Raw genomic sequence first — 27,389 nt, forward strand, 5'->3', positions numbered from 1 at the left:
CAAAGGATACAGCGGAGGCAGGACCTGCACCCCTCTTGGATCTTCTGCTAGTTTGCTTCATGGTTAGGCTTGTTCTGCTGGAAACGTGCTTGATGTTGGCAGTATATGGGTTTCTAGGGTTCTGGAGAGGAAGCACCAAGGCCTCTTGGGTTTTCCTTTTTAGTAGATGCGTTGGGTAAAGGGATTGGTTGGATGCAGCGGCGTGGTGTATTGTAGACCGCAGCTGTAGGGGATAGCAGCTCTGCCAGAACCGGATCTTTCTCATAACCAGCCAATGCACGCTTATGGGGGGTCGGCTCCTTGCCGGCACGGCCTCCGAAGCACGCGGCATCTGCACCACCTAACCATGAGCGCCCCCATTATATGACCTCGTATTTCTGTGTTCGGAAGGAGGATACCAGCACAGAGGTTAATACTGAGGTACTGCCCTGGGTCAGGCCTCGAGTGGCCCCCGGCCTACATGCAGCACTGGTTGGATATCATGTTTGTTTCAAAACATGGCTTCCTTTTGCTCTTTGGGGGTGAGAAATGCATACATTCAGGCACCAAAAGGGGTAATCCGCAGAACTGAAAACACTAAACGTCCTTTCATTAACTACAGACAAAAGACTATATTATTGTGTTTTCTGTTTTCGCATCTTTGGATAATATAATTTTTATGCTATGGACAGACGTCTAGTGTTTGGAATACTGTGTAGGGTGACACTGTATGCACAGAGAGAGATCTTTCTAGTGTTCATTATAAGGGGCCAGACAGTCCATGTAAAGACTTTATAAAATAATGATAGAATGAGCATCCTGTGATTAAACCCTCTTGCTCGATGCGTGGACTTTGTAGCCCACTGACTGCCATGTAATTGAAATGTGGCCCTAAAGAATATTTATTTTGAAGCACAACAGAAGCCATGTTAAAGACTTTTTCCACACCAGGGGGGTTTACACTCCAATGTTAAAAATGTCCTACACCTTCGACATATAGGCTATTTATAAGGACATTTACATGATCACCTAGTTTTATTACGTTTCCCAACTATGTGTGTAAAAAATCGGAAATGACTTGTGTCCCGTACCATCCTGCTGTAGAGGAATGGATACCTGTGGTCTACAAGTCTCTGTCGGGCTTATACCTTGTGTGTGCCTGGTACCTCAGTTTTATCTGGCTGGAGGAAGCCGTTTACCTTCGCACACTTCATATCCTTTATCTTGCAGCAACCCGCTGATGTGAAATTTTCCAGGAAATGAGAGCAAGTGCAACGGAAATGGCTTCACCCCAGCATCCTGAATCAACAATGTGTTTTCACGTATCTCACTCTGCTGGTGTCTGGAAGTTTATTTGCCCCCAGATATACTCGTGAAAAAGCTGTGTGTAGTCTATCCAGTAGAGGGCACTCACAGAATTTAATGTCATTTACTGGGTTGAAAAAACTTCCCATTATGTAGATCCTGAACTAAACCAAAACATAGGTTTTGTTCTGTGCGCTCTCTGTCGCATTCGAATTTCTGCTTCTGTGTACTTTTTAGTCTATATGAACTTGCATTTAAATCCGGAATCGTAAAGAAAATGCTCAAGCAGTCCATTTTTAACCAAATATAGAACATAGAACTTGATGGCCCATTTATTCTGAGGTAAACAATCAGACTTTTAATCGGCCATTGATTCAGGAAACCCAAATGCCTGGGCTTGGGGAAGCAATATTCTGTATATAATAAATGTAATACTCAAAAGCATTAAGGATCCAAAGTTTATATTATTTTACTTTTGACCTTTGATCTAGTACAGCATTGAATAATTTAACATAAGACTAGATTTTGAGACAGCGGGACGAGGAGCTGTGAGCTTGGCTCATCTGTCAAATGTCGGTATGATGGGTCAGTTGAATCGGTGCCATATGTCTTCTGTGATGGTGGGGGGTAGAGAGCTAGAAAATGGAAATCATCTTCCCAACAGATACATGCGGCTAGTGGGCGAAACCACCACCCTTTACAATGTCGGCTTTCTTCAGAAGTGCACACTTTAAACTAAGACTAGTAGGTGGATCTACCAAAATCCAGAAAAGTCTGCCCTACGGAGTACTGCTCAATAAAATTTTGTACATGGATCTGTCCACTTGACACCATCATTACTGATAATATAACAGAGAGGATGATAAATGATGGCAGAGTTTGTCCGGGTATCCAGTGCAGTTTCCCAGTGCTCTGTCCTTGGGGCATCGATTGCCTGTTGAGATGCGCTGAGATGGTGTAATTTATACTGTAGTTTTAAGCGTGCGCGGTATGGCCTTTTCTTGCTATGTGTTCCTCTTTGTTTTAGTCTGCAATACATGTATTAAGAGATCTATACAGATAGTAGAGCGCTCGTGCATTGTATGATACTATTCTGGTATACCAATGGGGCACTGCATGCAGAGGAGAGAAGCTGCATCTGTCACAACGCTCTGTTTAGCTGCATTCACGTGGGTCAGTCGCAGGTGTTTGCTGTCACTTATCTAGACATACATAAAAATACTGGAATTATCAGCGGTTTGATTTGTAGCTTATAATGATTTTTATCAACAAAAATATTTTCTCCCATATAATGTGGACATTTTGAGTATAATGTATGTAATTAGCAATATTTTATTATACTATTATTGGCTATGTTTACACATGGGGATTGACATACCAGCTTTAAGAGAGCACACACTCCTAACCCCCTCCACGCACACCCTCTGATACTGATTGGAGGAATGGGGGAGAGGCTCAAGCCATGGTATGCACTGTGGCCCCTGCCCTTTTGTGGAAGTACCTAATACTGGTTATTTAGAATATCCTTTTGTATTAATTTAATGTATTTTAGAAATGACACAGATGATCAAATATTTTTTTGCTTCTCTTACAGAGTGAAAAGGTTATATGGGTCCAGTAACTGGGATGACTCCAGATAAGAACATAGAAACCCCAGGAGCAGAGAGAGTTCCAGGGATAAGTCAAGTTGACAAAATGGGTAGCCTGCCAGAAGAGGTTGGAGCAGCTCGGCCAAAGGACTCTGCAGTGGACTCTGGTTCAGCAGATGAAGAGCTCACCAACTTGAACTGGCTACACGAGAGCACAAACTTGCTTAACAACTTTAGCCTCGGGAGTGAAGGATGTGTAGCTGGCAATCCGTTATATGACATTGAGGGTGAGAATTCCCCATCTGGTCAAAACACCGAAAAGTCATCAGCCTCTTCCAAGCCTCCGTACTCATTCAGCCTTCTGATTTATATGGCAATTGAACATTCTCCAAACAAGTGTCTGCCAGTGAAAGAGATATACAGTTGGATACTGGACCGGTTTCCATATTTTGCCACTGCCCCCACTGGCTGGAAGAACTCTGTAAGACACAACCTGTCTCTCAACAAATGTTTTCGAAAAGTTGAAAGAAGTCATGGAAAAGTAAGTAATTCTGAAGCCAAAGCAGGCTGGGAAAACCACCAGTTTTGCAGCATTCATGACCTTGAATATTACATACCTTTAATTTCCCTAAACCTATCTGCAAATCTTAGGGTTAACCAAGCTGCCTTTTGAATGTTCTATTAACCCCTTCAGGCCCAGGGGTTTTCATAACAAAATATTCTTTGTCATTTTTACCTTATGCTCGTTAAACCACGATTCCTCTTTTCCATACTTGATGAACCTGCACAAATTATATATTGTTTTGTTCAGGAGAAGTAGGCCCTTCTTTTAAAATAATAAAAATACATAAAACCTAATCATTGGAGGTAATAGATAAAATAAATACTAAAATGGAAAAAATTACATTTTTGCAAGCTTGCTTAAATATCTTCCGTATTATAGGTGCCTCAGCTGAGCAATGACCCAATTTATGTTCCATTGCTTTATATATTACCCTATTTTACATATATTTTTTGTAATTAATACTAAGGAGTTTGGGGGGGGGTAGTGTCTTTTTTTTTGTTTTTGTGTTTTTATGCATAGTACTGTCTAGTATTGAGTTACTGCGCTGTAAACTAAATACATTTGAATCCTGTCTGGGCTTTAGGTTCTTCTGGTGTCTTGAAGACAACAAAAATATATATAAAATGGTTTAGTGTTTTGAGAAAGAAATGATCTTCCTGCACGCTGTAAGAAATTGTGCGCTGGAAACAAATATATATTTATGATAGATTCTTAATGTGAAGGACTCCAGACGTGAATTGTTTTGTTCCAGTCGCGAGGGCTTAGGATCCATCAGCACATACGCAGTTACTGTACACTTGCGAGTCTAGCTATGGTCTCAAATAACAGTCTGGTTTGCGTTGTCATGGCAGCGTTTCCTTCTGCTACAATCTTCTTGAGCTGTTAGTAATGTGAGACCGGGCTGTCTTGCTGAACTTGAGGACTGTGCTTTTGGCTCTGAGATTAAACATAGACCACTCTTTTGTACTTTCCCAGATTGAAGACCGTATACAATTATGTTTGTTTCCAGAAAAGTGGGATATTTTGTGTGTACAACACACTCACTCGCACGCACACTCACTCGCACACGCTAACTTTCTGGGTGTTGTCTGCTGAAGTCCTACTTACTTTTATTTATTTATTTATTTATTTTAATCCTCTGGCACTCCATAAATTGCAGATAACATAACATAAGAGCTGATAAGCTCAAACTACTTCTCAGAAATGTTAGTTAACTTTATTTGAGGGTTCAACGGCCGCCCCATCCCTTTTCAAAGAGTAGACCGGCAAACAGATGCAGATCTCTTACAAGGTCTGATATCAGGACAGACTTTCTTTTCAATTACTGCTCCCCCATCGTTTTCTGAAAATAATTCTCCTGGTGTAGTGAAGATGGGCAGCAATCATTGTGTCGCTAGAGGTTGAGATATACTTTTTTTTCTTAATAGATTTTATTTTCTTTGCAATCTCAATTAAAATACATAGCTCTACATGGAGACACTGTTTACTACGGTGGTTCAGATTAGGACAATGACCTAATTCTGGGAATAGTGCATTTCAGTTAGAGGAGAAAGGGAAGGGGTTGTCCATGATGGTCAAGGTTGCGTGGGTTGCATATGCTAATTCAGAAATAGCAGCTCTGAATGTTTTTTGGTTTGTTTTTTTTTGTCAACAGTCTATACAGTATATAGAGTTTTTATATCTGTCCCATGATATGCCTTTTAACCCCCTATATGCCAGCGTGGCATATGGGGTAGAAGGCATATCACGGGGCACAGTGGCATATAGGAGGGTATAAGCCCATTTCTGGAGGCAAAGTGGCATATAGGTGGGTTAAAAGGCATATTATGGAGGCACAGTGGCATATAGGGGGATATAAGGCGTTTCTGAGGGCAGAGTGGCAAGCCTGGGGGCAGATGTGCATAACTGGGGTACAGGTTGGCAAATAAAAGGAAAAAAAAAAAAAATTTCCTTTATCATAGCTTTTATTAAATATGAAAAAATAGTTTACATGAATTAATATTTACTAGTAAAAATTTTTTCTATACGGTCGTCTTATATTCAGCCCTCCCCCCCCTTAATTAATGTTCAGATTTTGGGGGGGTCATCTTATAATCAGGGTCGTCTTATAATCGAGCAAATACAGTATCTTTGTATTAGAAATGGACCGGTTGGAAACAAACCCTTAACGTTGTTCAGCTGCAAACTGTCGACATCAGTAGTTCGATGTGTTTGGAATTTGGATGCTTGGTCCGCTACTCCGTATTTAGTGAAGGGCTTGTTTGGTTAGTGTATGTATGTGTATGTGTGTAAATATATATATATATATATATATATATATATATATATATATATAGAAATCACTAGCAACACTACTACTATTGTGCTTTTTTAAAGCATTTCCACCTGCTAGAAAAGTTAAATGAAGCCTCGGCAAAGTATCCTAATGTTGAAGCTTAGGTTTAGCTATAATTATCACTATAGTATAATGTCATGTTTCTTTCTTTTTTCCCATCTAGTATCAATTCAGCCGTACTTAACCCTCTGCTGTCTGATTTTATATACTAAGCAGCCGGTTGTTTTGTTTGTAACATTTACGAGCTGATGTGTTGCTGATTTTTAAGTTTTATGGAATAAGCTTTTCCGTGTAAATGTATTAAGCTGCATTTCTTTCGATTTCGTCTTGTAGGTGAATGGAAAGGGCTCCTTGTGGTGTGTCGATCCAGAATACAAACCTAATCTTGTACAAGCACTGAGGAAGCAACCGTTTTCTGCAGCACTTGCGTTGTATACGCCTCCTGCCTCCCCTACCTGGTAAGCAGCCTCTGATAACTGTACCCACTCAATACTACGCAAGTAACCACGAGACTCGCTCCAAATATAAAGTCATTGTAATATAGACGTATATATATGTGTGTGTGTATATATGTATGTGTATATATATGTATGTATATATATATATATATATATATATATATATATATATATATATATATATATATAAAAATAAACACATTTTCACTCATTTCTGCTATTTGTGGATGTGTTCAGGCTCCCTGTGAATACCCCCAGAGTTATTGTTTTTGGGACTGTCAGTGCTCACACTGCCACAATTTTTTACATTAATGGTATTAAGACATAAGACTAAGATTCACTACCACTTTTACTGAGGGGTAAAGGTCCTCCACTGAGAACCTCTACTTCTCTCGGTTGCATTTACACGCAAGTAAAGAGCCAGTTTTTAAAGCAGATATATGTGCTGAGCACGCCGTGCTTCTTTATGACATGCCCCACTCCTGTATAGGGAAATTAAATAACTGGTACATGTTTTCTGTTTTATTTTCTTCCAGTGCATCGTCGCCCCCACTCTTTATATCATCTGCCATGAAACAGACTCAAGGGCGCTCTGTGAAAGGTATTAATATCGTTAAACATTCGCTTTGCTTGTTTTAACAGTCTCGAGTTAGTCCATTAGTGGTTCTCTCTGTCTCCCTATTTCACTCGTGATGGTTTAATAGAGGGCTGGACAAATTTGTGTTGGAATTACGACACAAACATACAAATCTGGAAGCCATCATGGTAATTTTGTAGGAGCCAGAAAGAGGTACACCGATCAGTCTGAAATATTAAAGAAGCTAGAACGTGGTCTAAAAATCCAGCAGCCATGGCTACCTGTTCCTGTAAATTGTCAATCAATAGGACTGTAAATGCCCATTAATGGCCCCAACAGTGAATGTTGATTAAATAACAGACTTAAAAGCACTATCTTAATTTAAAAGCTCTGTTCTTTCTTCCAGATTCTGACATTGATGCTGCCACTGCCATGATGCTGTTAAACAGTTCCACCAAGCAAGATGCTTTAGACTGTAAGAATAATCTCTTCTTCTACATGTGTTTCTGTTCCAAGCAGTGGTTTATTTTTTAGTTGGGCTTGTTTGTAGGAATATTTACCAGTATTTGAGATGGTGATCCATTGTTAGACTGTTATCCCTTTGTTTGCATAGTATTGTTGCCTGCTGGGTCATTTGTAGAACAAATCACTTGCAAGGAAAATTGTAGTTGACAAAGACAATGCTTTTGTCAGCATTAACCCCTTCCTCAAAAAAATCTATTTTGTAACTTTTCCCTTTTCATACTAAATTACAGTTTTAGCTCCTTGACTTCGCTATACATTATGAAAGGCCACCCCTGGTGAGCTTGTATAATGAATAGTTAAGTGTTAAATCGGTGTCATTACTTCAAGGTCTCCTTACACATGCAGGGCCAGCTGGAAAAGATTGGCAGTGTTTGCCCTCCATAATGAATAGTGAAGTAAGGGTTAAAACCCCAACTCTTCTGCAAATTCTCCTTTTAGTGAATAAACCAAGAAAAATGATCTAGTGTGAAGAAATAAGGCGTCGGCATAAGATAAAACAGCCATAGATAGGCTTTCATAAAACAAAGTTATGGAACTATGATGTGTTATGGTTGTAAAATACAGTGTGAGAAGATGAACCCAGTGTGCTAGAATACCGGAAAACCTACTCGGAAATCTTCCCCTTCCTTGTAAAGAGCTTTAATAAGCGGTACAAGCTCATGCCACTAACTGGGTGGGCAGCAATGCCACCCACCACCTATTGAGTCCCCGGCAGCTTGGCTACACTTCCGTATTCCGTCTGTCCTTCTTGAAGACCGTTTCGTAGAACAGGGCACCGTCTGTTCTGCGGGTGCAGTTTGGGAATGAGATGTTCCAAATTGCACCCATCTCTGCTGTTTTAGGGAAGAATTTTCTATGATACAAGCCAATAAATGATTTCTTTATTTTAAGACTAATTATTCTCGTTCCCTCCCTTATGAATCAGTATATAAATTCTAAGTCTGTGTTTAATCAATATTTTAATAAATCCATAAATGCCAACGTTCTAGTTTTACAGCAAAACATTCTATTAATATTACTGCATTAAATCAGTACCATTTTAATAGTCGCTATTGGCAAATTCAGTTTTTGATATGTTTTAATTTTGACATGGCGTGTTGCACGCTAAGGCCGTGGTGATTACAACTGATCGTTTTGCTTCTTTCATTAGGCCAGAAACCTCAGCCTCTTAAAGTGGTGTTGCCCAAGAAACGCAGCTATGCTGGCGCGTTCAAACATCATACTCCAATAGCCCTACAAGAAACCGATTCTGCCGTTACTAACATCGATCCCAAGGAGGATCACAACTACAGTGCAAGCGGCGCGGACTCTAATCGCTGCGAGTCCCGGTCAAGTGTGTCTTCCTTGTCCTCTGTCGACGAGGTATACGAGTTCATCCCAAAGAACAGCCGAGCGGGAAGCGATGGCAGCGAAGGGTTCCATAGCGAGGACGACACGGATATGGACTACGATGAAGATGCTCTTGGCGACAGCAGCTATGCTTCTCAACCATGCAAGAATCCCTCTAGCAAACACCTGCATGGCAAGAGGCTCCGGAAAGAAGCATGCCAAGATATCGACGAAGAGCTAAAAGAAGCAGCAGGTTCCCTTCTTCACCTGGCTGGAATACGCACGTGTCTGGATTCTCTTTTAAAAACTGCGAAAGCCCAGTCTCAGAAGCATAGGAAATAGTGATACCGCCAGCCTGCAAAATTTTGCTTTATTTTTATTCCCCTTCCTACCACCCTCTTCAAGCGTGGCAATATTCTTCGATTATTCTTCATGTAAGAGATCAAAGCCATAAAAGACTTGCGAGGCTTATATATATACAAATATATTTCCTCTACTTTATTTTTTTTTTCCTCCCCTCCTATAATTACTGCCTTAGACTCGTTCACAGAATTTATTTCAGTCCAGCCAGAATGCATGACATGCTGAAGCCCCTTCAATAAGCCTCCGAAATAAGCTGTTTCAATCGGTCAAAACGAATGTTCCCAGGACGAGAATCCTCAAATTAACGAACTTTAGCTGCCTGCTGACAGATCTCCCAACTGCTGTAGTCCATTTGCTGCCATCGTAGGACAGTGATACAAAAAAGCAGTATTCGTGACACATTTGCCAACTATTTATATGTAGATGTTTGTAAACAAGGTGCAAAAGCACATGATAAATGTAATATTTGTAAAGTAATGAGTTGTTTTTTGTTTTCTTCCACCCTTTAAACATTGTTTGGAATTTTTTATATATATATATTAACGACAAGGTCAGCTTCATTCACTGCTATTTAAATGTTCTTGTGAAACTTGAATACTCAACTGCCATAGACATAAGTTATATTTATATGTGATTTTTTTTTTTTTTAATTTTCCCATTTAGTGAGTGCTATTCTCATATAATTATGCACATTTTTGGCCACTGAGTGCGTTTCCGTTTCATATATGGTTTAGCGGATATTTACATGGCTTGGATTTTTCCTGTGGCAGGAGTGATAGCAATTCAAATCCATTTTGGTGCGCGTGTCTTACGGTATGCTATATTTATGAACGAAATACACAAATATCTGCATGCGTTTTAGAATACGGCTAATTTCATTTTAAACATCAGCATTTAGGATCCTGTATGTACATTGTGTGCCGTGGCAGAGCGTAAATCTCGTACACGGGTTTGAACGGCTAGCTTTTGATGGAACGTGTTCCCCGGTAGAGTGATGTTGCTCTGCCATGTGTGAGGAACCATTCCTCTCCTAGATGGGGAGCACGGGGCTTCCTTTTGTCAGAACACTGGGCTTATCCATCTATTTGTCCTTCGGGTCTTTCCCAGCTTTTGATTTTGGAACTTCAAAAACCCAAGTATGATTCTTTTTGTAGTATGGAGAACATCCAACAGTTCAGTGGCTCTAGATGAGAACATCCCCTGAGTTGTGCATTTGTTCTACTGGACACAGGAACCGTATGCTTGTCCAAGGTGTTGTATTTTTAGTGTCATTTAATAATATAGCACTATTGTATCCTGCCCTAAAACTCTCTGCGCTGTAGATTTCCACCTCCAGCATATGGAAGATGGAAAGGATTTTAGTTTTTTTTTTCCTCTCTCTAGCAGCCATTATTCTATACTGGGAGTTGTAGTCTAAGGGAAGTTGGGAGAGCATCCGCTTCCAGCCAGATAAGGTTAAGGTCTCACCTGGTTAAGCAGGAGTGAGATTTAGTCATTCTGATCTTTTTAAGTGTTGCACATCACATGCATGTGCTCTATTGGTTCAGTATGTTGTCTCTTCTGTCACTTTTTTAATGGTCTTCCTACAGTGAGCTTTGTTTATGTATCATTAATGAAGATTGTGGTTTTTCCCCCACTTCGCTTCATCGCTAGTAATTTTGATTTATTTGACTTTTTCATCGTTTTTGTTATAATGTTGTCCCATAATTGGGGTATTCACATCAGGAACTGCTGAGCATGATTATGCCCCTTTTACCCATGTAGTGATTTCCATTGCCTAATCCTTGTGTCTGGGTACCATGATGCACTTTTGATGTTGTGTCATAATCTGATATAATTAATGGCCAAATGTGTAAATCTAGATTTCAAGCTGTGAAAGAGCGCATGGTTCTTAGAGGCGCTAATCGTACAGATGACAGGGTGTCACCAGATAGGGTGTTAAACTTTAGCTATATTTATAGTTGATAACAGAAGTATATGAGGGGTAAACTTTCCCTTTAAATTTCCAAGCAACAGGGGGATAAAAACTACTAACATGGCGGCTGGGTGTAGAAAGACCCCTTAAAAGAAAAGGGCATCACTGCCACATTAAAGCCCATAATGTATCCGGACTTGTTACTGTCACGCTCTCAACTGCCAACAAGTCAAGCTCTTCACTGATTATAAGTTAAGTCTGCCTCTCCCAACTACGAATGTCTGTGAATAAAAAAGCCCATTTCCATTAAATGGCTCATTAATACAGCTGACTTATTACAGTAAATGCTTCTTTCTTTACTTTGATGCACCCGATATATATATTTATACATGTACACGAGGTTGGAAGAGAAGCTACAAGGTGTGTGAGGGCATATTCAAAATACTTTTTTACATTTTTGTTTAATTTTTGCCTTTTGACCCTGAAAATATTTTCCTTTCCATCTAAGATGATTATGTTTAGTGGCTCTTAATTCGTTTTAATCTTGGTAATGGGTTCTATATTGGATTCCAAGGATTTCCTTGAGATCTTTTCAAAACACATACTTTTGCACTTACTGTATGTACTTTTTTTTTTTTTTTTTCTTTTCTTTTTTGTTCCTGCAAAAAAAATCTTATTTTATTTGGGTAGCCATTTAAGAGTGGGACTTTTGGATCTCCACCTATTTAACATTGCGTAGAAGCTCCACAACTGCAGATCATGTGCATGTGGATGAACTATTTGGCTATAAGACGAACACCCAATTTAAAATGTAATATAAGAGACTTCTTCCACTGCTTCACTACCGCATTTTGCTTATTTCTTCAAATAATGCTCCTATTCATGTATATATTGTAACTAGGGTAACTGTGGGATTATATCAATAACTTTTTGTAATCAACTATTAAGCGATGTACATTTTTCATAGCTTATCAACCATACAATACTTGCTTGAAAGTGGCGGCAGGTTTGAGATATTTGATTCCGCAGGGACGTTAAAAAGAGCAAATTGTTAGAAATCCTGAGAAACACGTTTTACAACGTTGACCTATTAATATTTCAGATTGGAGATATACTAGATATTTATCGAAGATCCGTGTTAAATCGGCCCTCTTAAAATGTTTTATCCACAGGTGCAAGCGCTTTAAACGGGCGCTAAACACGTTTCTTCATCATTTACTGCTGGTGCCATTATTTCTGTTTAATAAAAAAAAAAGTATTATGTTGCCATCCTCTAGTGATATCAAACCATTTGTGATTGCCAATTCATTGTATCTACTATTTATTTGAAAAGTGTAAAAATAAATAAAAAAATAAAAAAAAAACACAAAAAAAAACTGATCAAGGTGAAAAAATTGTTAATATTCTTTAAATTTTATTTTAGTCTGAAAATGTGCATAGGTTTATTTAGTTTGAACTGCCAGTAGAATACAAGTAAATAACACCCTTCTTCCCTTTTTTTTTGTTTTGTTTCAAAGGTAAACTGTTCTCCCCAACCTAATAATAGTTTACAAATGTTTAGTTTTTGTATGCTAACCTCTGTTAATGGAAAGGTTTATAAAGTTTATTTTTACCAAAGATATGCAATTCATTCTGATAAAAGTATTGCAAAATAAACTTTTTGTTTTATAACACGTAAGTTTACGTTATTTGTCCTTTCCATCCATAGGTTGTACTGTTTTGATGTTACAACGGGATAAGGTATAGGCAGAGTAAAGGATTATAGCGGGTTGTAGTTCTTGCAGGGTATTCACAAGAAGGGAGCGTTTATGAATAGGGTGCTGATAGAGATATGGACTGGAGTCCATTCTGTTAAGTGTTTAGATTTGTCGTGTCACAAAAGGTCTTCCAAATTTGGAATTGGGTGGGTATTCCTGTGGGGGGGGAAAAAATCCAAACGGTAAATACTTAATTCAAAGGACAAGTGTGGAAAGTGCAGTTTAACGTTGATAAATGCAAAGTTATGCACATGGGACATCAAATTACAGAGCATAGTATGATGATATTGGTGACTACAGAGGAAAGGGATGCCTAGATTGCACGCAAAGCACATGTAGGTGATGGTACACCACACATTGGAGATTAGGCACACATACATTCGAAATAAAGGTCATAATTTAGTTATAATTGTGATGATCCTCATTCTGGCTGAGAGTTCCCCATAAGAGCTCATCAGTGTGTGTGTCTCATATATATTATTTATAAAAATAAATATACTACCGAACACAACGTGCCGTTGGAACAAAGGAGTGATGGGAGTGATAAAGGCCCTCTGTACCCCTATGAAGAGAATTCATTAAATATCAGCCATTTCCGGCTACAATAATCACAACATCTGTGCTGTATTTCTGTATTTTCTTTCAAAAACAAGGACATTTATAAGTGACCCCAAAGTTTTCAATGGTATGTAAATATTTATGGTGAGGGGTTGGATCATGTAGCAGGGATGGGATATAGAACATAAATAAAGTGAGACGTATTTAAATCTCTCCATAACAACAGGGATTTAACAGCGGCATAATCTGTTCTCCGTAGGAAATGGACACCGTGTGAAAATATATAATATACGATGAAAACATTGTTTCGATAGTTCCATTTTATTCTCCTGAATCAAACACATTCACAGAAATGTATACATAATATAAAGGCACATTATTCACAGAAAGACTCTGAAACCATATTCTTGCTGGTAAGCAATTCCACTCCCTGGGCGCAAGTAAGCAAAAAGCACTGCCTGCTCAACCTCACGTCCACCTTAATGAACGGAAATGCAGAATTTTCTTTCATTTAAAATCATTTGTCAAGCAGATCAAAGCAGTTTTTGGACCTCCGAATGAGAACCAAGTAATTAGCAGTAAAGGTCCAATAAAGCTATACTGTGGTCAATATGTGTCCAGACCCCGTTGAAAGGAACTGAAAGTGAAATACAACTTTGTCAATAATAAATTAATAACTGCAAAAATTACCCTAGAATAAGTAAAAAAAAAAGATGCCAACATTGCAAAGTTTATTTTTATTATCTAGGAATATGTGTTAGATATACCGGTATGTATATACATAATCTGGTATTTATAATATAATAATGATAATAGCATGAAAAGGACCTTGTAGTATACATGGCTTTATTGTATTGGAAAACATCCCAAAAATCTAATGTACTGGGACACGCATGGACTATGCATACATTCTACATGTATGAACAACCATATAAAATGCATGTTTACTAAGTGGGGTGTTTTATTTAGAAAACTAGTTTTAGTTATTTTTACTCTTTGGTTTGGTTATATTGGGGGGGTTACCAATCTGTATTTTCATCTCTGTTACAACAGATTAAGGTTTAGACAGATCATTGAACCGCGGCCCCTATATCTTCCAACCAAAAGAACCGGAGAATTCCACTACAATTGGAATGAAGCTTTGAAGATTGAATCCGCCATAAATTACTGTAACGGCAAAGTAAAAACATAAAATAAGTAAATAAATCTGTATCAACTTAAATCTTTAGCAGGATGCTGGCAAACCTCCCCAAAACCAAATATGCTGTAAAGAAAAAACATAAAAAAGTCACTTGTGTTGCAGCTATCTATGCTATACATATGCCAGGTACTGTATACAGCGCTACGAAATTTGATGGCGCTATAAATAAATAATAATATATATTGCCTATGTATTGATACTCTGTGCTTTTGAGCCATGCTATGATTTATTTTTTTTTGCTGACTTTGCTGTTTCTTTGGGAATAAATTAAAGCTGAATAAAAAATATGATTCCTGCTTGTAAGCCGCGATTGCTCCGGTACCCTAATATGCATGCCTGCTACCATGGTAACGGATGCTGCAACAAAAGAAAAAAATGAAGTAACGGCATACTGTCAGTTGATCTATTGTGATGTCTCAGGTGCCTTTGCCTGCCCCAAATCCTCCCCTCGCCAATACAACCAATGTAAAAAAATAATAAATCAAGTTATTTTTAATATATTTTTTAAATATAAAAATAGGCTGATGAGCTTTTGTGGACTACAACTCCCAACAAGGTCGGCCGAGACACTGATGGACTTGACTGAAGTTGTGACCGTTAGAAGCGGGTGCAAAAAGGGTGCTATATCTGTGTGTTTTCTGCGTAGTTTGTTTCTAAAGCATTATTATGGGATTTAACCCATTTTTACTATGGGTGTATTCTACATGTATGAACAACCATACATAATGCATACGTTTAAGAGGGGGGGGGTGGCCCTGATAATTAAGGAAATGGATATAGTCATATCGGCCCAAGATCAGATTAGTCAAAGGTGTTACTGTTGGGCCAACACAGAAAAAAGATGTACAGTCACATAAGCTTTCAGGACCTCAGAAGTCTCTTCTTCGGAATTATATATATATCGCACAGTTTCATTTTAAAATGCATTAATCAAAATATATGTATATTTATTAATTAGGTTAATGTATTTTTGATCATTTCATAGGCATAAAAGGTAACACAATAAGTAATATTGACTAGGAATGTTTTTTTTTTACTAAATGAGTGTAAAAATAATACATATTACCCGTCATATTTAAAAAAAAAATGGCATCAAACACACAGAAACATTTCACAAGGAGCAAACGTTAGCTCCCGGACAGCATCGTGAATGACACCATCATCCTACATGCTGTAGTCACTAGGCAACCAAAGTCAGTTCTTCTGCATCTGATTTTTAAATCATTAACCCCTACAGATACGCCACGTTATTTTTATTCACCGGCGAGCATGGATTCTAAAATTAGACACGCTATTTTCTGTTAGCTTGTTATAAACCTATGAATGGTACTTAAAAATGACATAAACTCCCAGATCTCACCTTCCATTTCCGGCGGTGTCTTTAATTATCTTGGTCCCCTTTTTGGTTTTCCTAAGCCCAAATATTTAGATTTTTCAGTTTTCCAAATATACCAGATGTAACGCAATAAAATAGTTTAATAGGTGAATTAGGTCATTACAACTAATAGAATAATAATGGGAACATCTGTATATTTAGGCATCGACGTTGCCTCATTGTAATTATTGTTTATATATTGTATATATACCGTATTGGCTCGGATATAGGCCGCACCCTAAAAGTTTGGTGCTTTTTTAAAGAAAAAGTTTTTTTCTTTAAAAAAGCACCAAAAAAAAAATGCTGCAACTCTGTCAACCCCCCCCCGAGATATGCTGCCACTGTCCTCCCCCCCCCCCCGAGATATGCTGCCACTGTCCTCCCCCCCCGAGATATGTTGCCACTGTCCTCCTCCCCCCCGAGATATGCTGCCACTGTCCTCCTCCCCCCCCGAGATATGCTGCCACTGTCCGTCCCCCCCCCGAGATATGCTGCCACTGTCCGTCCCCCCCCCCGAGATATGCTGCCACTGTCCTCCCCCCCCCGAGATATGCTGCCACTGTCCTCCCCCCCCGAGATATGCTGCCACTCTGCTCCCCCCCGACTTACCAGAGGAGACTCCCAGGTGTCTTGCGGGTCCGGCGGGGGACATCTACGCAATACGCATACACAACTTCCCAAGTTGTATACACGTATTGCGTAGATGTCCCCCGCCGGCCCCGCAAGACACCCGGGAGTCTCCTCTGGTAGGTCTTGGGGGCAGAGGTAAAACGCATTGTGCGGACGGTCACCAGCTGCGGTGATGCGGGTAAACAACCTCCGCAGCCGGTGACCATCCGCACGATGCGCTTAGACAACCTCCCGTGCCGGCACCCCCCCCCCCCCCCGTGGAAAGTGCTGGCAGGGGAGGCTGCCTAAGCGTATCGGGGAGTAGGATGCAGGTCCCCTGCACCGCTGCGGGGGATCTGTATCCTAACCCTGCCCGGCGCCCGGGACTGCATGTCCCGGGCGCCGGGCGCTAGACCCCGAATATAGGCCGCACACCCACTTTAAAGACTATATTCGAGCCAATACGGTATCTCAGAATTGCTGAATGAGTCTACTAAGACCTTGTGGTCTCAATACCTGCTTCAGCTTAAAGGGTCTCCCAGCGCAGGAAGGGCCGGCTGCATAATCTGTTTCATTCTTCGTTTAGCTGATTATTAGGCATTTATTTTGATTTGGTTAATAAGCTATATGCAGAATTTCATGAATGAAGTGAAAACGTCATCTCTGTATCCCCGAACTTGTTAACCTCTGCCAGTCTATGGAGGTGCAGTCCTGGGTTCAAATAACCTGTGAGAGAGGGAAAGCTTGGTCCTCTGGCCTCAAGGCCGAGTGGGCTTCATGAAGCCTGGGGTATGATCTCTAGAGCCCCCTGGTTTGGTCCACCAGGGCACTCATCACTTATTTTATGTGGCTGTGCCGGGGCGCTTTCACTTATTTGGGTTCGAGTTGATGAGCGCATCAGATTTCACCTGGACCCTTCAAAGCCACACTTTTTTTTGACTTAGGTCTGGCAGTGTTTGGAAATCATCAACCAAAGCCCATCAACCATGGGCTGGGGCCAGATACGGCACGGCATACGTTGGATGATGCTTATCCAACTGAACAGACAAGCTGCAGTTACTGGAAGTACAGTCATCCGTTGGAGATCATCCACCAATAAACATGTGTAAGCAGTTTCTCCAGATACAACCCCCTCTACATAAAGGTAGTAGGTCCATACGATTGGTGAACGGGGAATCCAGATAATCAACAGGGGTATAGAGTGTAAGCTCACAAGCGCAGGGACCTCTCGTGTATAAGTATGTCTTAATGTGTTAATGCGATTGTTATTCTTCACTCTCTCCCCTATTGTAATAGAGCTCTGGAATCTGCAGGTGCTTTATAAATAAAATGTAAAGTAATGGTATAGGCTCATAACATTCCTTCCACATTGAGATGGCTCCCTCTAGAGGAAATTACATGTCATTTCAGCGATGTCAAAAATTACGACCGGGGATTAACGTGTTAGCCCTGACTCAAGAAGAAACAATAATATTCCAAATAATACTCAACCTCACAGTAATTTGTACTTTGCACAAAAGCAGAAAGCGAGAACACCCGGTGGCTACAATGGCAGACGGCCATGACAATAACCTGAACACCAATTAACCCATTCAGGACCAGGGCTTTATTACACTCCAAAAAGGAATGTTTTGTGATTTTTACCATATGTTTGCCCACACACATTATACATTGCTTTTTTTTATAGAGGACCAGCTGGACCTTCTTTTTATACCATAGAAATATATAATACGTATTAGTGATAATATGTTATGACTAAAATTATTACTGATATGCAAAAAACCCACCTTTTTTTAAAAAAAGGGTTTTTTTTTTCCTATTTTGGTATTTTATTTTTTTTTTACATATCACTGTGATGCAATACGGATTGAAATCCCTTTGAGGATTTCTCTTACAAAGTTTGTATGCCAATTATGCCATAGTGAAATCACCCGGCTCCTGATAAATGTTATTTATATTTTCTGTCCTCCAGTAACCTTCCGGCGGGTCTTCATTGACACATATTGGAATAAGTATGGGTGATGGTGTGAATGGGCATTCCCTGATCTCCTGGACATCTCCCTGCCACTGCAACACAATCAGGACGTAGCAGTACATCCCATGGGCATCTTGGCGCAGCTTTTAAGGATATACGTATCAGCGTGTCCTAAGGGGCAGGAATAGGATAAACCGGCAGGCATTTGTCAACCTGTTCAATGCATAATTTAATGGGTGAGGAGAAATCTCACTGATTAAACCATTCATTAGACAGGGCCATCCAAGCATTTCCTGTAACAGAAGCTTATTGGGGACAGACCTTCATAATGAATAGCGAAGACAGTGTAGTGTAGAGAGTTATTCACTAAAGGGGAAGAGTTGGGATCTTAACTCTCACTTCAATAATCATTATGAAAGGCCCACACAGGCAAGTTTCTACAGTGTAAAGGCCTGAGCTCGCCCTGCTTAATGCATAACTCAATAGGCGAGGTCAGCAGAAATTTCACTTATTTAACTATACGTTATACAGGGCCAGCCAAACTCTTCCTGCAGCAGAAGCTTAGCGGGGATGGCCCTTCATGATGTTTTGTGAAAGCTGAAACTAATCTCTCCCGTGCGGTATAAGCCTTTGCGCCGGTCCTCTGTCAATACATCCGGCGTGGATACTGCGCCGTGGCTTTGCGTTATTTAGCCTAGCGCAACAACTACAGGCTCTCTACTCGAATATAACCGACGCCATGCCGAAGAGTGACGTCATTGCGTATAATCGTTTCAGTTCGACGCGACACTTAAGAAGAGTGCAGCATCCTCCGACACTTTCGTTTTGGTTTCACGAAATGGATTCTGTAATAGGCACATTTGTGTCTCTTGCGTTTAGAACTCCATGCAAGGCTGGGTTAGGGTTTGCCGGTCGCAGAGTTGTGATGTAATCAGTCCGCGTCTCCAGCCGCTGAGGCAGGCTCTGTGTATATGCAGTTAACACACTGTGTCGCTGTGGGGCCTTTCCGGTTGAGGGATAAAATCAAAAGGAGCATCCATTCGCCTCCATGCGGACACAAACACATATTCCCCGCTTCCCCAAGCCCTAGGCTTTACAGTAAAGGCAGAAGCTCCCGCCGGCATCCAGCAGTGACAGGAGTCTGACACTTCCGCGGCCATCATACTGAGGGGCAAAGCCCTCCACTCTAAAGGCAGTCTCCCTAGCTGCAGCTGTATCCATCACACGGTCCTAACCCAGGGTACCCAGTCGGCCATCAACCAGAGATCTATCCTTTCATTCAACACATTCCACAAGTATGGCTGCTGCTGACCTGCAAGGGAAGTACCAGAAATTGGCCCAGGAATATTCCAAGGTAATTTAGCCCACCATTCCTGCCTGGAACGTTGTATAAAGTACCATGAAGCTATATGGCAGCTCAGGGGCCGGGTTCTCATCCCCTGATGTATCCGTATGTATTAACGTGTGTTCAGTGCCCCGTGTTACTGCCCATTTTTCATCAGACTTATTTTCTTTTGAGACGATGTGCAAATAAATAAAAGATCTCAAATAATTCAACCAAGATGCAAAATTGCTGACTTCATGTGTTTAAGTTTATGACTTCATAGCCCCCACTGCCTAAGCCCCTCTCCCGAAATCATCCTTAAGTGTTTTGTACATCTGTCACATAAAAATCTCAAATCCAACATAGACTTATCTATCTATCTATCTATCTATCTATCTATCTATCTATCTATCTATCTATATAAGCAGTCAATGGAAAAAATATAAAGTATAGAAGCTTAGCGTCTTCACATTTGATTGTATAGTTCTAAAAGCTTCCACAGCACAATAGAATAGAGACGATATATAATAATGAATTATTTTGTTGATTTAGACTAGGTGCGGAGGGCTTTCCCTAAAAGTTTAAAGCTGTAAACCTGCTTACAATTAGGTATTTTCCTGCGGGGCTGCCTCATTATTATTATTATTATTATTATTGTTTTATATAGCGCCATCAAATTTCGTAGCGCTGTACAATATTCTCACCTTGGTTTACGTCCTACCATAAAGTCGCTGTTATGCAGTCGGCCTCAAGGCAGGCAGGAACCGTCTAGTAACCGAGCAGCTGCCTGACCGGTTTTACCTGCAATTCACACTACACAATAGATTTATCCAATTCATTGTTGATCTTTAGTTGTTTTTGGCCTTTCACCAGAAAAATAAATATATATGTATGCAAAGCTCATCACAAAGAGAATGTCGCGTAACATCAGAATAATCATTGACATTTTCGTTTTAATAGTCTTGGAAAGAGTTTTTTTTGTTTTTGTTTTTTTATTTTGCTGATCAAAGTTCGTTCGCTGCGTTTGTGTTACCCTACAACTAGTAAAACAAGGAATTTTGGCCGACTGGATTAAACGTGTTAATTGTTACCTAACAAACTCTTTACCAAAAACCCTTTGGTAACATAAAGCGATGATTTCAGTCTCTGAGCCCAGAGGAGCTCCCGCTGGTCGCACTGCGTGGATATCGCAGCTGGAGTACAGACTTGGCCTGGTGTGGAACAGGATAAACTAAATGGTCCATTCAACATATATTTTACTAGATAAACTTCTCGTGAAGTTCGATTGCTGACTTGTAAAAAGCGAATACATAGATTCTCATAGAAGAAGGATGCGGGGTACATAGGGATGTGTACGATCTACTTTAATAATAGCAGAAGACGTAGCGATATTTCCATAAATAGCCGTGTGTCTAATGCCATCAGTATGACAACGTTAAATGTGACCTGTGTGACTAGTCAGAGTAGATGATGTTCTTGAGGATTTTTATTATTATTATTATAAATGTTTAATGTCGTAATGTTTCTGTCATGATAACGACGTCTTGTATTTCATTGCAGTTACGGGCCCAGAATCAGGTGCTGAAAAAAGCCGTGGTCGACGAGCAAGCCAACTCGGCAGCTTTAAAGGTATTCTTAGCCTGTTCTTCCTTGTCGAAAGCTGTTTTGTGCGACCTTCTATGTCAGGGCTTGACAAATTTGTTTTGAATCTAGGAGCCAGCTAAAAAAAAAAAGTTAGGAGCCAGGATTTTTTTTTTTTTTTTTTTTGAAACTAACAAAGTTTTATTTTCAACAACAAAAATTAATGATGTCCCAAGGGAACCCTCTCCCTTAAATATAGGTCCACTTTCCTTGAACCCCTAACTATTTTTTTTAAAATACTTAAATTTTTTCTCCGGCAGCCCACACATTGAAGTCCGGCGGGCCGCATTTGGCCCACGGGCCGCACGTTGTAGACTGGTTCTTGCGTACCCAAGTTTTGTGTGTTTGCGTAATTGTTCATATTGTTATAGTATATTATTAAAGTTCTACCGAATAATTTCTAATTGCTCGTCAGCACTTTGTGGTTAGTTACTATTTATGTGCAATGCCCAACCAGAGTTAATGAGCCAATCGAGAGGAACATCTCAATGTTTGCTGCGGCCAAAACCTAACTTTTATAGACACAGCGGTTCAAAAGTTTGGACTCGCTTAGAAATTTCATTGTTTTTAAAAGCAAAACAAATTTTGTGCATTTATGTAACATGAAAGGGATCTAATACAGGTGTTGTTAATGTAAATGACTTATCATAGCTGGAAAAGGCTGTTTTTTTAGGATATACAGAGGCCCTTTATCACTCCCATCACTCCTATGTTCAAGTGACGTTGTTTTAGCTAATTCAAGTTTCAGTTTAAAAAGGCTAAATCATCATTAGAAAATTACTTTTGCAATTATGTTAGCAAAGCCAATTTCATTAACTTTAGCGTGTAAATGGTGGCTGCTAAAAAATATATTAAATGTACCTGTAGATAATCTGCCATCACAGACTGTAATGTGTGAGTAGCTAGGTCAGGAGATAGCATTACCTGTCGTGAGGCTCTGCTTAATATTTGTGCCATCTAATGATGGATGGAATATTATAATTGCTACAGGAACAGCTGAAAATGAAGGACCAATCCCTGCGAAAACAGCAGCAAGAGATGGACAGTCTGACGTTCCGAAACCAACAGCTTGCCAAGAGAGTGGAGCTTCTACAGGAAGAAATGTCGCTTCTGGAAGCCAAGGGCAAAAAGTCCAAGGTAGGTGCTCTCCATTCCATTATAACACATAGATCTTTTTAGTAATGTATGGGAAACAGTGAATTGGAGAACCGCCTTGTCATGGCAACGTTTGAGATGAAATAGTTCTGTTCATCTACTTGATAATGCTCTGCATAGGATGGTGGTGTAACTCCTTGGTCTCTGGACTACATAGAGATGCATTGTAATCGGCGCTTATACGGAAATAGCACGTGACGCTCCCAAACCTTGATTGACTTCAGCATATGGTCTTTGGAGCACACTCGGGTTATTTAAGTCATTTAGAAAATTGTATAATAAACTACGTAATGTCTATCTAGTAAGTATCTTTCGTGAGCATGTGCAACGTGGGTCCCACTCATGGCTGCTTATCTGTTACAGAAAAATGTGGACTCGTCTCAGCTGAGTCAAGAACAAAAGAGTGTGTTTGATGAAGACCTTCAAAAGAAGATAGAGGAGAATGAGAGATTGCACATCCAAGTTAGTACAATTGAATAAGCAGAATGTGATGTCTGATTTGAAAACGCTGCATGTTGTAATGCAGATAGTAAATGAAAGGCTTAAGTGCATAGTAAAACCATATTATATTTGTATTTGTATGTTCTCTGGAGTATGTTCAAATGTCCAAACACTTATGCTTGGTTAAACTTCTTCACATACCCATAATGGCACTAAAGAGCCAATAAACCTTCTGGCTTCTCTAGTGGAAACCAAACTTATTTATTCTCTCCCTTGGAATTTTGAGAGCTCCATGTAAAGAGTTTTATCCATAGACCGTTGTTGATATTCCTGCAGCAGAGGATCGCTGTTGCAGCCCCTGATCGGTTGAAGATGTTGCTTTATTGTTTGAATCATATAATAATCTTGCATTTAAAAACCTCTAATGTGCATATTATGTTCAGTTTTTCGAAGCCAGTGAGAAACACAAGCAAATGGAGGCTGAACTAAGAAATCGGTTACAAATACTGGAGAACGAGAGTACTCAGCATCAAGCGGTAGTGGACGGCCTTACCCAGCGGTACATGGAAACTATTGAAAAACTGCAGAGCGACAAAGCAAAGTTAGAGGTAAGCTAAAAAAAAAAAAAAAAAAAAAAAGCTTATTCAGCAGGAAATGCATCCATTCAGCATGACGGTGCTTCCTTCCTAAGATAGATGAGCCTGGTGCAAAATGTTGCAAAACAAGTGTAAATGGGTGGACATTTAGCACCCCCTGCTGTCCGTATTACAGTAGACCGGGAATTGACTTCAGCTGAGTGAAGATATGGAAGCGCAGTTCCAAAAAATTGGATCATCATGAACATTTCTCAATTGTATTACACTCTTCATCTTTATACACAAAAAAAACAAACTAATTCCATTTTAATGCATATTGGAGTCCATTTTTCTTGAACTCCAATGCATTTTGCTACATGCAGATTAGTGCATGCATTCTTTGGTTATCCAAGTTACAGAATTACACTTCTGCATCATTTAATTCTAATAGAAAACAAATAACGCCAAAGCTTAGCACTTAGTGTTGAGTCCAGTGTCGGCAGCTGAATTTTGAATTCCGACATGAGTGTTCGTTTAAATCTAAACCCTGAGAGCCTAGGAAATGTAAGGAGTAAACATACTTTCTACAGATGCTCAGTAGCATTCCCATTGGAATTAGTTGTAGTTGGTGCGCCGGTTGCATGTATGCTAGTAAGACAAGTGTTCAGCTCACATACATGTGATTGGCGGCTGCTGCCATTTATTTCAGTAGGTGCTTTGAGTAAAATGAGCTGTTACTGAGCATGTGCAAGAAGAGGCAGCTGGGACGGTGTTAAATGAGAGAAAATTAGACTTCTAACTCCAATAATAAAAGAATGCATGTATTCTATTCCACGCAACACGGATTCCGACATGTACTTAACATGTAAATAGGATTGATAATCCTAGGATGCAGTTTGGATGATAACGGGTACTATATGCTTGTCTGCAAGTCCATTCTTAATTCAGGCATCTGAATCATTTCCTAACGTGGATATTAGGACAAATTAGGCAAATCTAATTATTCATAGTAACATAGGTCTTTTATTTCAACTTAACGTCTGTCATGTTCAACCCTTCTTCCTTTCCTACCTGATTTTGAGGCAAAACCCCCCAAATTAAGCTATTTTTTGAAAAGGCAATCAGATCTCTCTTTTGGTCAAGAAGCTCTAAAATATTGATGTTCTATTATTTATAGCTGTATGAAAGTGTTTGCCTTTTATTGTTAAAATAAAACCAAGTGCAGAGAAGTTTGCCCAAAATACAAAGAGTTATGCAGTGGAGCAAATAGTGTATACTTTATCATTTTTATTATCTTATGCTAGTTTATAAAGAGATTAGTTTTTGGTACTTATGAATTACAATTCTCTTTATATGCTGTTTGTGACTATTGTTGACATTAATTTGCTGTTATATCATCTAGGTAAAGTCTCAGACCCTTGAAAAAGAAGCAAAGGATTGCAGGCTACGAACAGAAGACTGGTGAGTTTACTTATAGAAGGAACAATGTTTCTAATGCTGATTTATTTTTATTATATATATATATTTTTTATTTATATAGCGCCAACCATTAACGCAGCGCTTAATACAATACATAATATTCAAGGGGTATGAGAATTGAAAGACTAAGACAAACCGATACATTAGGTGGAGAGAGCCCGGCCCGCAAGCTAACAATCTTGAGGTAATGGGGTGACAAACATAAGGCTCAGAGAAAGGGTGAGAGGTAGTGTGGTGGTTGTATCGATGACAAGGAAGTTCTTGTGGTTAAGATGGTGCGGCTTCTCTAAAGAAGTGAGTTTTTAGATGTTTCTTGAATGTTGGGAGGGAGGGTGAATGCTGAAGGTTCGGTGGAAGTCGCTTCCGGTGGTACGGAGCGGCCCAAGTGAAATCTTGATGATGGGAAAAGGAAGAGGTGAGGAGGAGAGCCTTAGCCCGTGGGAAGAACGTAAGGATCAAGTAGGGGAGTATTTGTTTGAGAGCAGAAATGTATGGAGTGGCAGTGTTATGGAGCGCCTTATGTGTCAGTACAAAGTTTTGAAATGTTGTTCTTAAGGTAATAGAGAGCCAGTGGGGAATTTCAGTGTTCAAACAAAATAAGTAAGCAGAACAACATCTTTAAGTTAGGCTAAAAGCTAAGAAAGTTACATAACATCAAGGTATTTTTTCAGTGTATATGGCACCAGCCTATCAGCGCCTGCTTTTTATTTAGAATTATTTATGAGAAGCATCTGGGCATTCAGCAGGTACTAAGAATGACATTTCTAATGCTGCATTTCGTAATAAAATATTAAATTCAGAAGGAACAGCAGCTTTCAAATGTATTTTTATTGAGCTTTGTCCGCATCCGGAGAAGTTGTCAGGAAGCTATCCCCTGATCCACCGTAAGGATTTGACTCGAGAAAGTTTGGCAACTTAACTTTATACCCAAAAGCTCGGATGTCTGTTTTAAGTTTGATATTTTTTCGGTTGTTGAATTAATCGTGGGTTTGAAACGGACCTTTGCTTCCCCAGCCAGAGTCAGCTGAAGAGCCTTCACACAGATCTGAGCAGTAAGCTGGAAGAATCCCTTCACATCATCAATGAAAAAGTACCCTTTAATGACACCAGTACGTATATATATTTTTTTTTGTATTGGCACTGATTACTTACACATACAATGGAAGTCGCCGTGTAAAATTACGCTTTGGGTGTTATTTTACAAGGATTCAGATACTGACGACGCATTCTTTTCAGCACTGCGCCCAGATACTCGCTGCTCGCATGTAAACGTCATGGAAAGAGAAGGGATCAGCCTAGGAAAAATAAAAGAAATTGAAAGGAAAATACACATCCGTTCCTTTTTAAATAGTTAAAATTAGGTTACCCCACACCAGCTATAAACTAATTATCATGTTTGGTCGCAATACTTTGACAGAGATTGTAAGAAGGCATTGTGAGAATTAATTCCGAGTATAGCAACCATTTTCACAGTGTTTGGGATTTTTTTTATTGATGCATGGCATAACCCTCAACGAGTGAATTATCAACTGATTCTTCCCTTCTGTCACATCTGAACCCATATACTCAGCTGCCATTCCTTCCTACTCTCTTTGGCAATGCTTTTATTTTCTTTTAACCACGTCATAAGACTTAGATTTTCCCCGAAACCCTATATTATGCTGCAGAATATGTTGGCTATTTAGTTGAAAATATCCTATTTTTGCCATAAAATAGGGGTTAAGTAGTAGTAGTATTGTTTCATAGAATAAAAACGTATCTAGACTTGTGGGTCTAACCCTCAGCAATGTGTGTATATATATATATATATATATATATATATATGTGTATATATATATGTGTATATATATGTATTTATTATGTGACAAGTTTATGAAGGATGAAAACCATGAACATGGGAAAAAACAGTGAATCGTTTGTTTGCTGGTAAAGTTCAATGTTTAGCTGTATCCATTTTAATATTTAGCCTTGAAGTTGTAAAAGATAGAGCGCACATTCATGTCATAGACTTCTTTGTTAACCCTTTGCGCATTATCAGCAGTGAAAATGTTAGAAATAACGTATGTTTCTCCCAAGCGGCATAAGAAGCGGAGCTCATTAAATGATTTATCGGTTAAGTCACTTGATGTCTGCTTGGACCAAGAATATAGTATGTTCAGACGATAACGAACCATTAATCTACTTTTTTGCTCTAAGGCTTCTTTTCCTATGCAGAAAATTATGTTTAATTATTCATGCATTTGTCTTTATAGTAATATAGCCATTTTCGTCGGTTTTTCAGAAGCGCCATACACTATGCATATTTTAACGCAGCAAAGGTTTTGTGAGGATTTCATATGCTCTTTATATGGTTAACCCT

General features: G+C 39.5%; 2 protein-coding genes across 4 annotated transcripts in view; both read left to right on the forward strand.

Moving 5' to 3' along the window:
- Window positions 1-2,892: 2,892 nt before the first annotated feature.
- On the forward strand, window positions 2,893-9,004 carry LOC149303169 (forkhead box protein N2-like). Its single transcript, XM_089481643.1, has 5 exons — window positions 2,893-3,414; window positions 6,107-6,231; window positions 6,768-6,832; window positions 7,215-7,283; window positions 8,484-9,004. The coding sequence occupies exons 1-5, from the start codon at window positions 2,893-2,895 to the stop codon at window positions 9,002-9,004; spliced, it is 1,302 nt and encodes a 433-aa protein (XP_089337769.1).
- A 10,708-nt stretch (window positions 9,005-19,712) lies between these two features.
- Window positions 19,713-27,389, forward strand: part of LOC149303170 (protein phosphatase 1 regulatory subunit 21-like) — a 36,990-nt gene continuing 29,313 nt past the window's right edge. For all 3 annotated transcript variants that reach the window (XM_089481567.1, XM_089481568.1, XM_089481569.1), the window contains exons 1-7: window positions 19,713-19,769; window positions 21,300-21,368; window positions 22,371-22,517; window positions 22,899-22,997; window positions 23,420-23,584; window positions 24,954-25,012; window positions 26,045-26,139. In XM_089481567.1, the coding sequence (XP_089337693.1) occupies window positions 19,713-19,769; window positions 21,300-21,368; window positions 22,371-22,517; window positions 22,899-22,997; window positions 23,420-23,584; window positions 24,954-25,012; window positions 26,045-26,139 (691 nt within the window). The remainder of the gene's footprint in view (window positions 19,770-21,299; window positions 21,369-22,370; window positions 22,518-22,898; window positions 22,998-23,419; window positions 23,585-24,953; window positions 25,013-26,044; window positions 26,140-27,389) is intronic.

This window comes from Sceloporus occidentalis, unplaced genomic scaffold (assembly GCF_023333645.1).
Source record: "Sceloporus occidentalis isolate IW3139 unplaced genomic scaffold, rSceOcc1.0.p SCAF_15, whole genome shotgun sequence".
NCBI lineage: Eukaryota > Metazoa > Chordata > Lepidosauria > Squamata > Phrynosomatidae > Sceloporus > Sceloporus occidentalis.

Excerpts from the sequence above, each read along its gene's own strand:
- LOC149303169 (XM_089481643.1), top strand. The coding sequence starts at position 2,893 with ATGGGTCCAGTAACTGGGATGACTCCAGATAAGAACATAGAAACCCCA. Across the intron at positions 3,415-6,106 it reads TTGAAAGAAGTCATGGAAAA|GTGAATGGAAAGGGCTCCTT; the intron begins GTAAGTAATTCT and ends TTCGTCTTGTAG. Across the intron at positions 6,232-6,767 it reads CCTCCTGCCTCCCCTACCTG|TGCATCGTCGCCCCCACTCT; the intron begins GTAAGCAGCCTC and ends ATTTTCTTCCAG.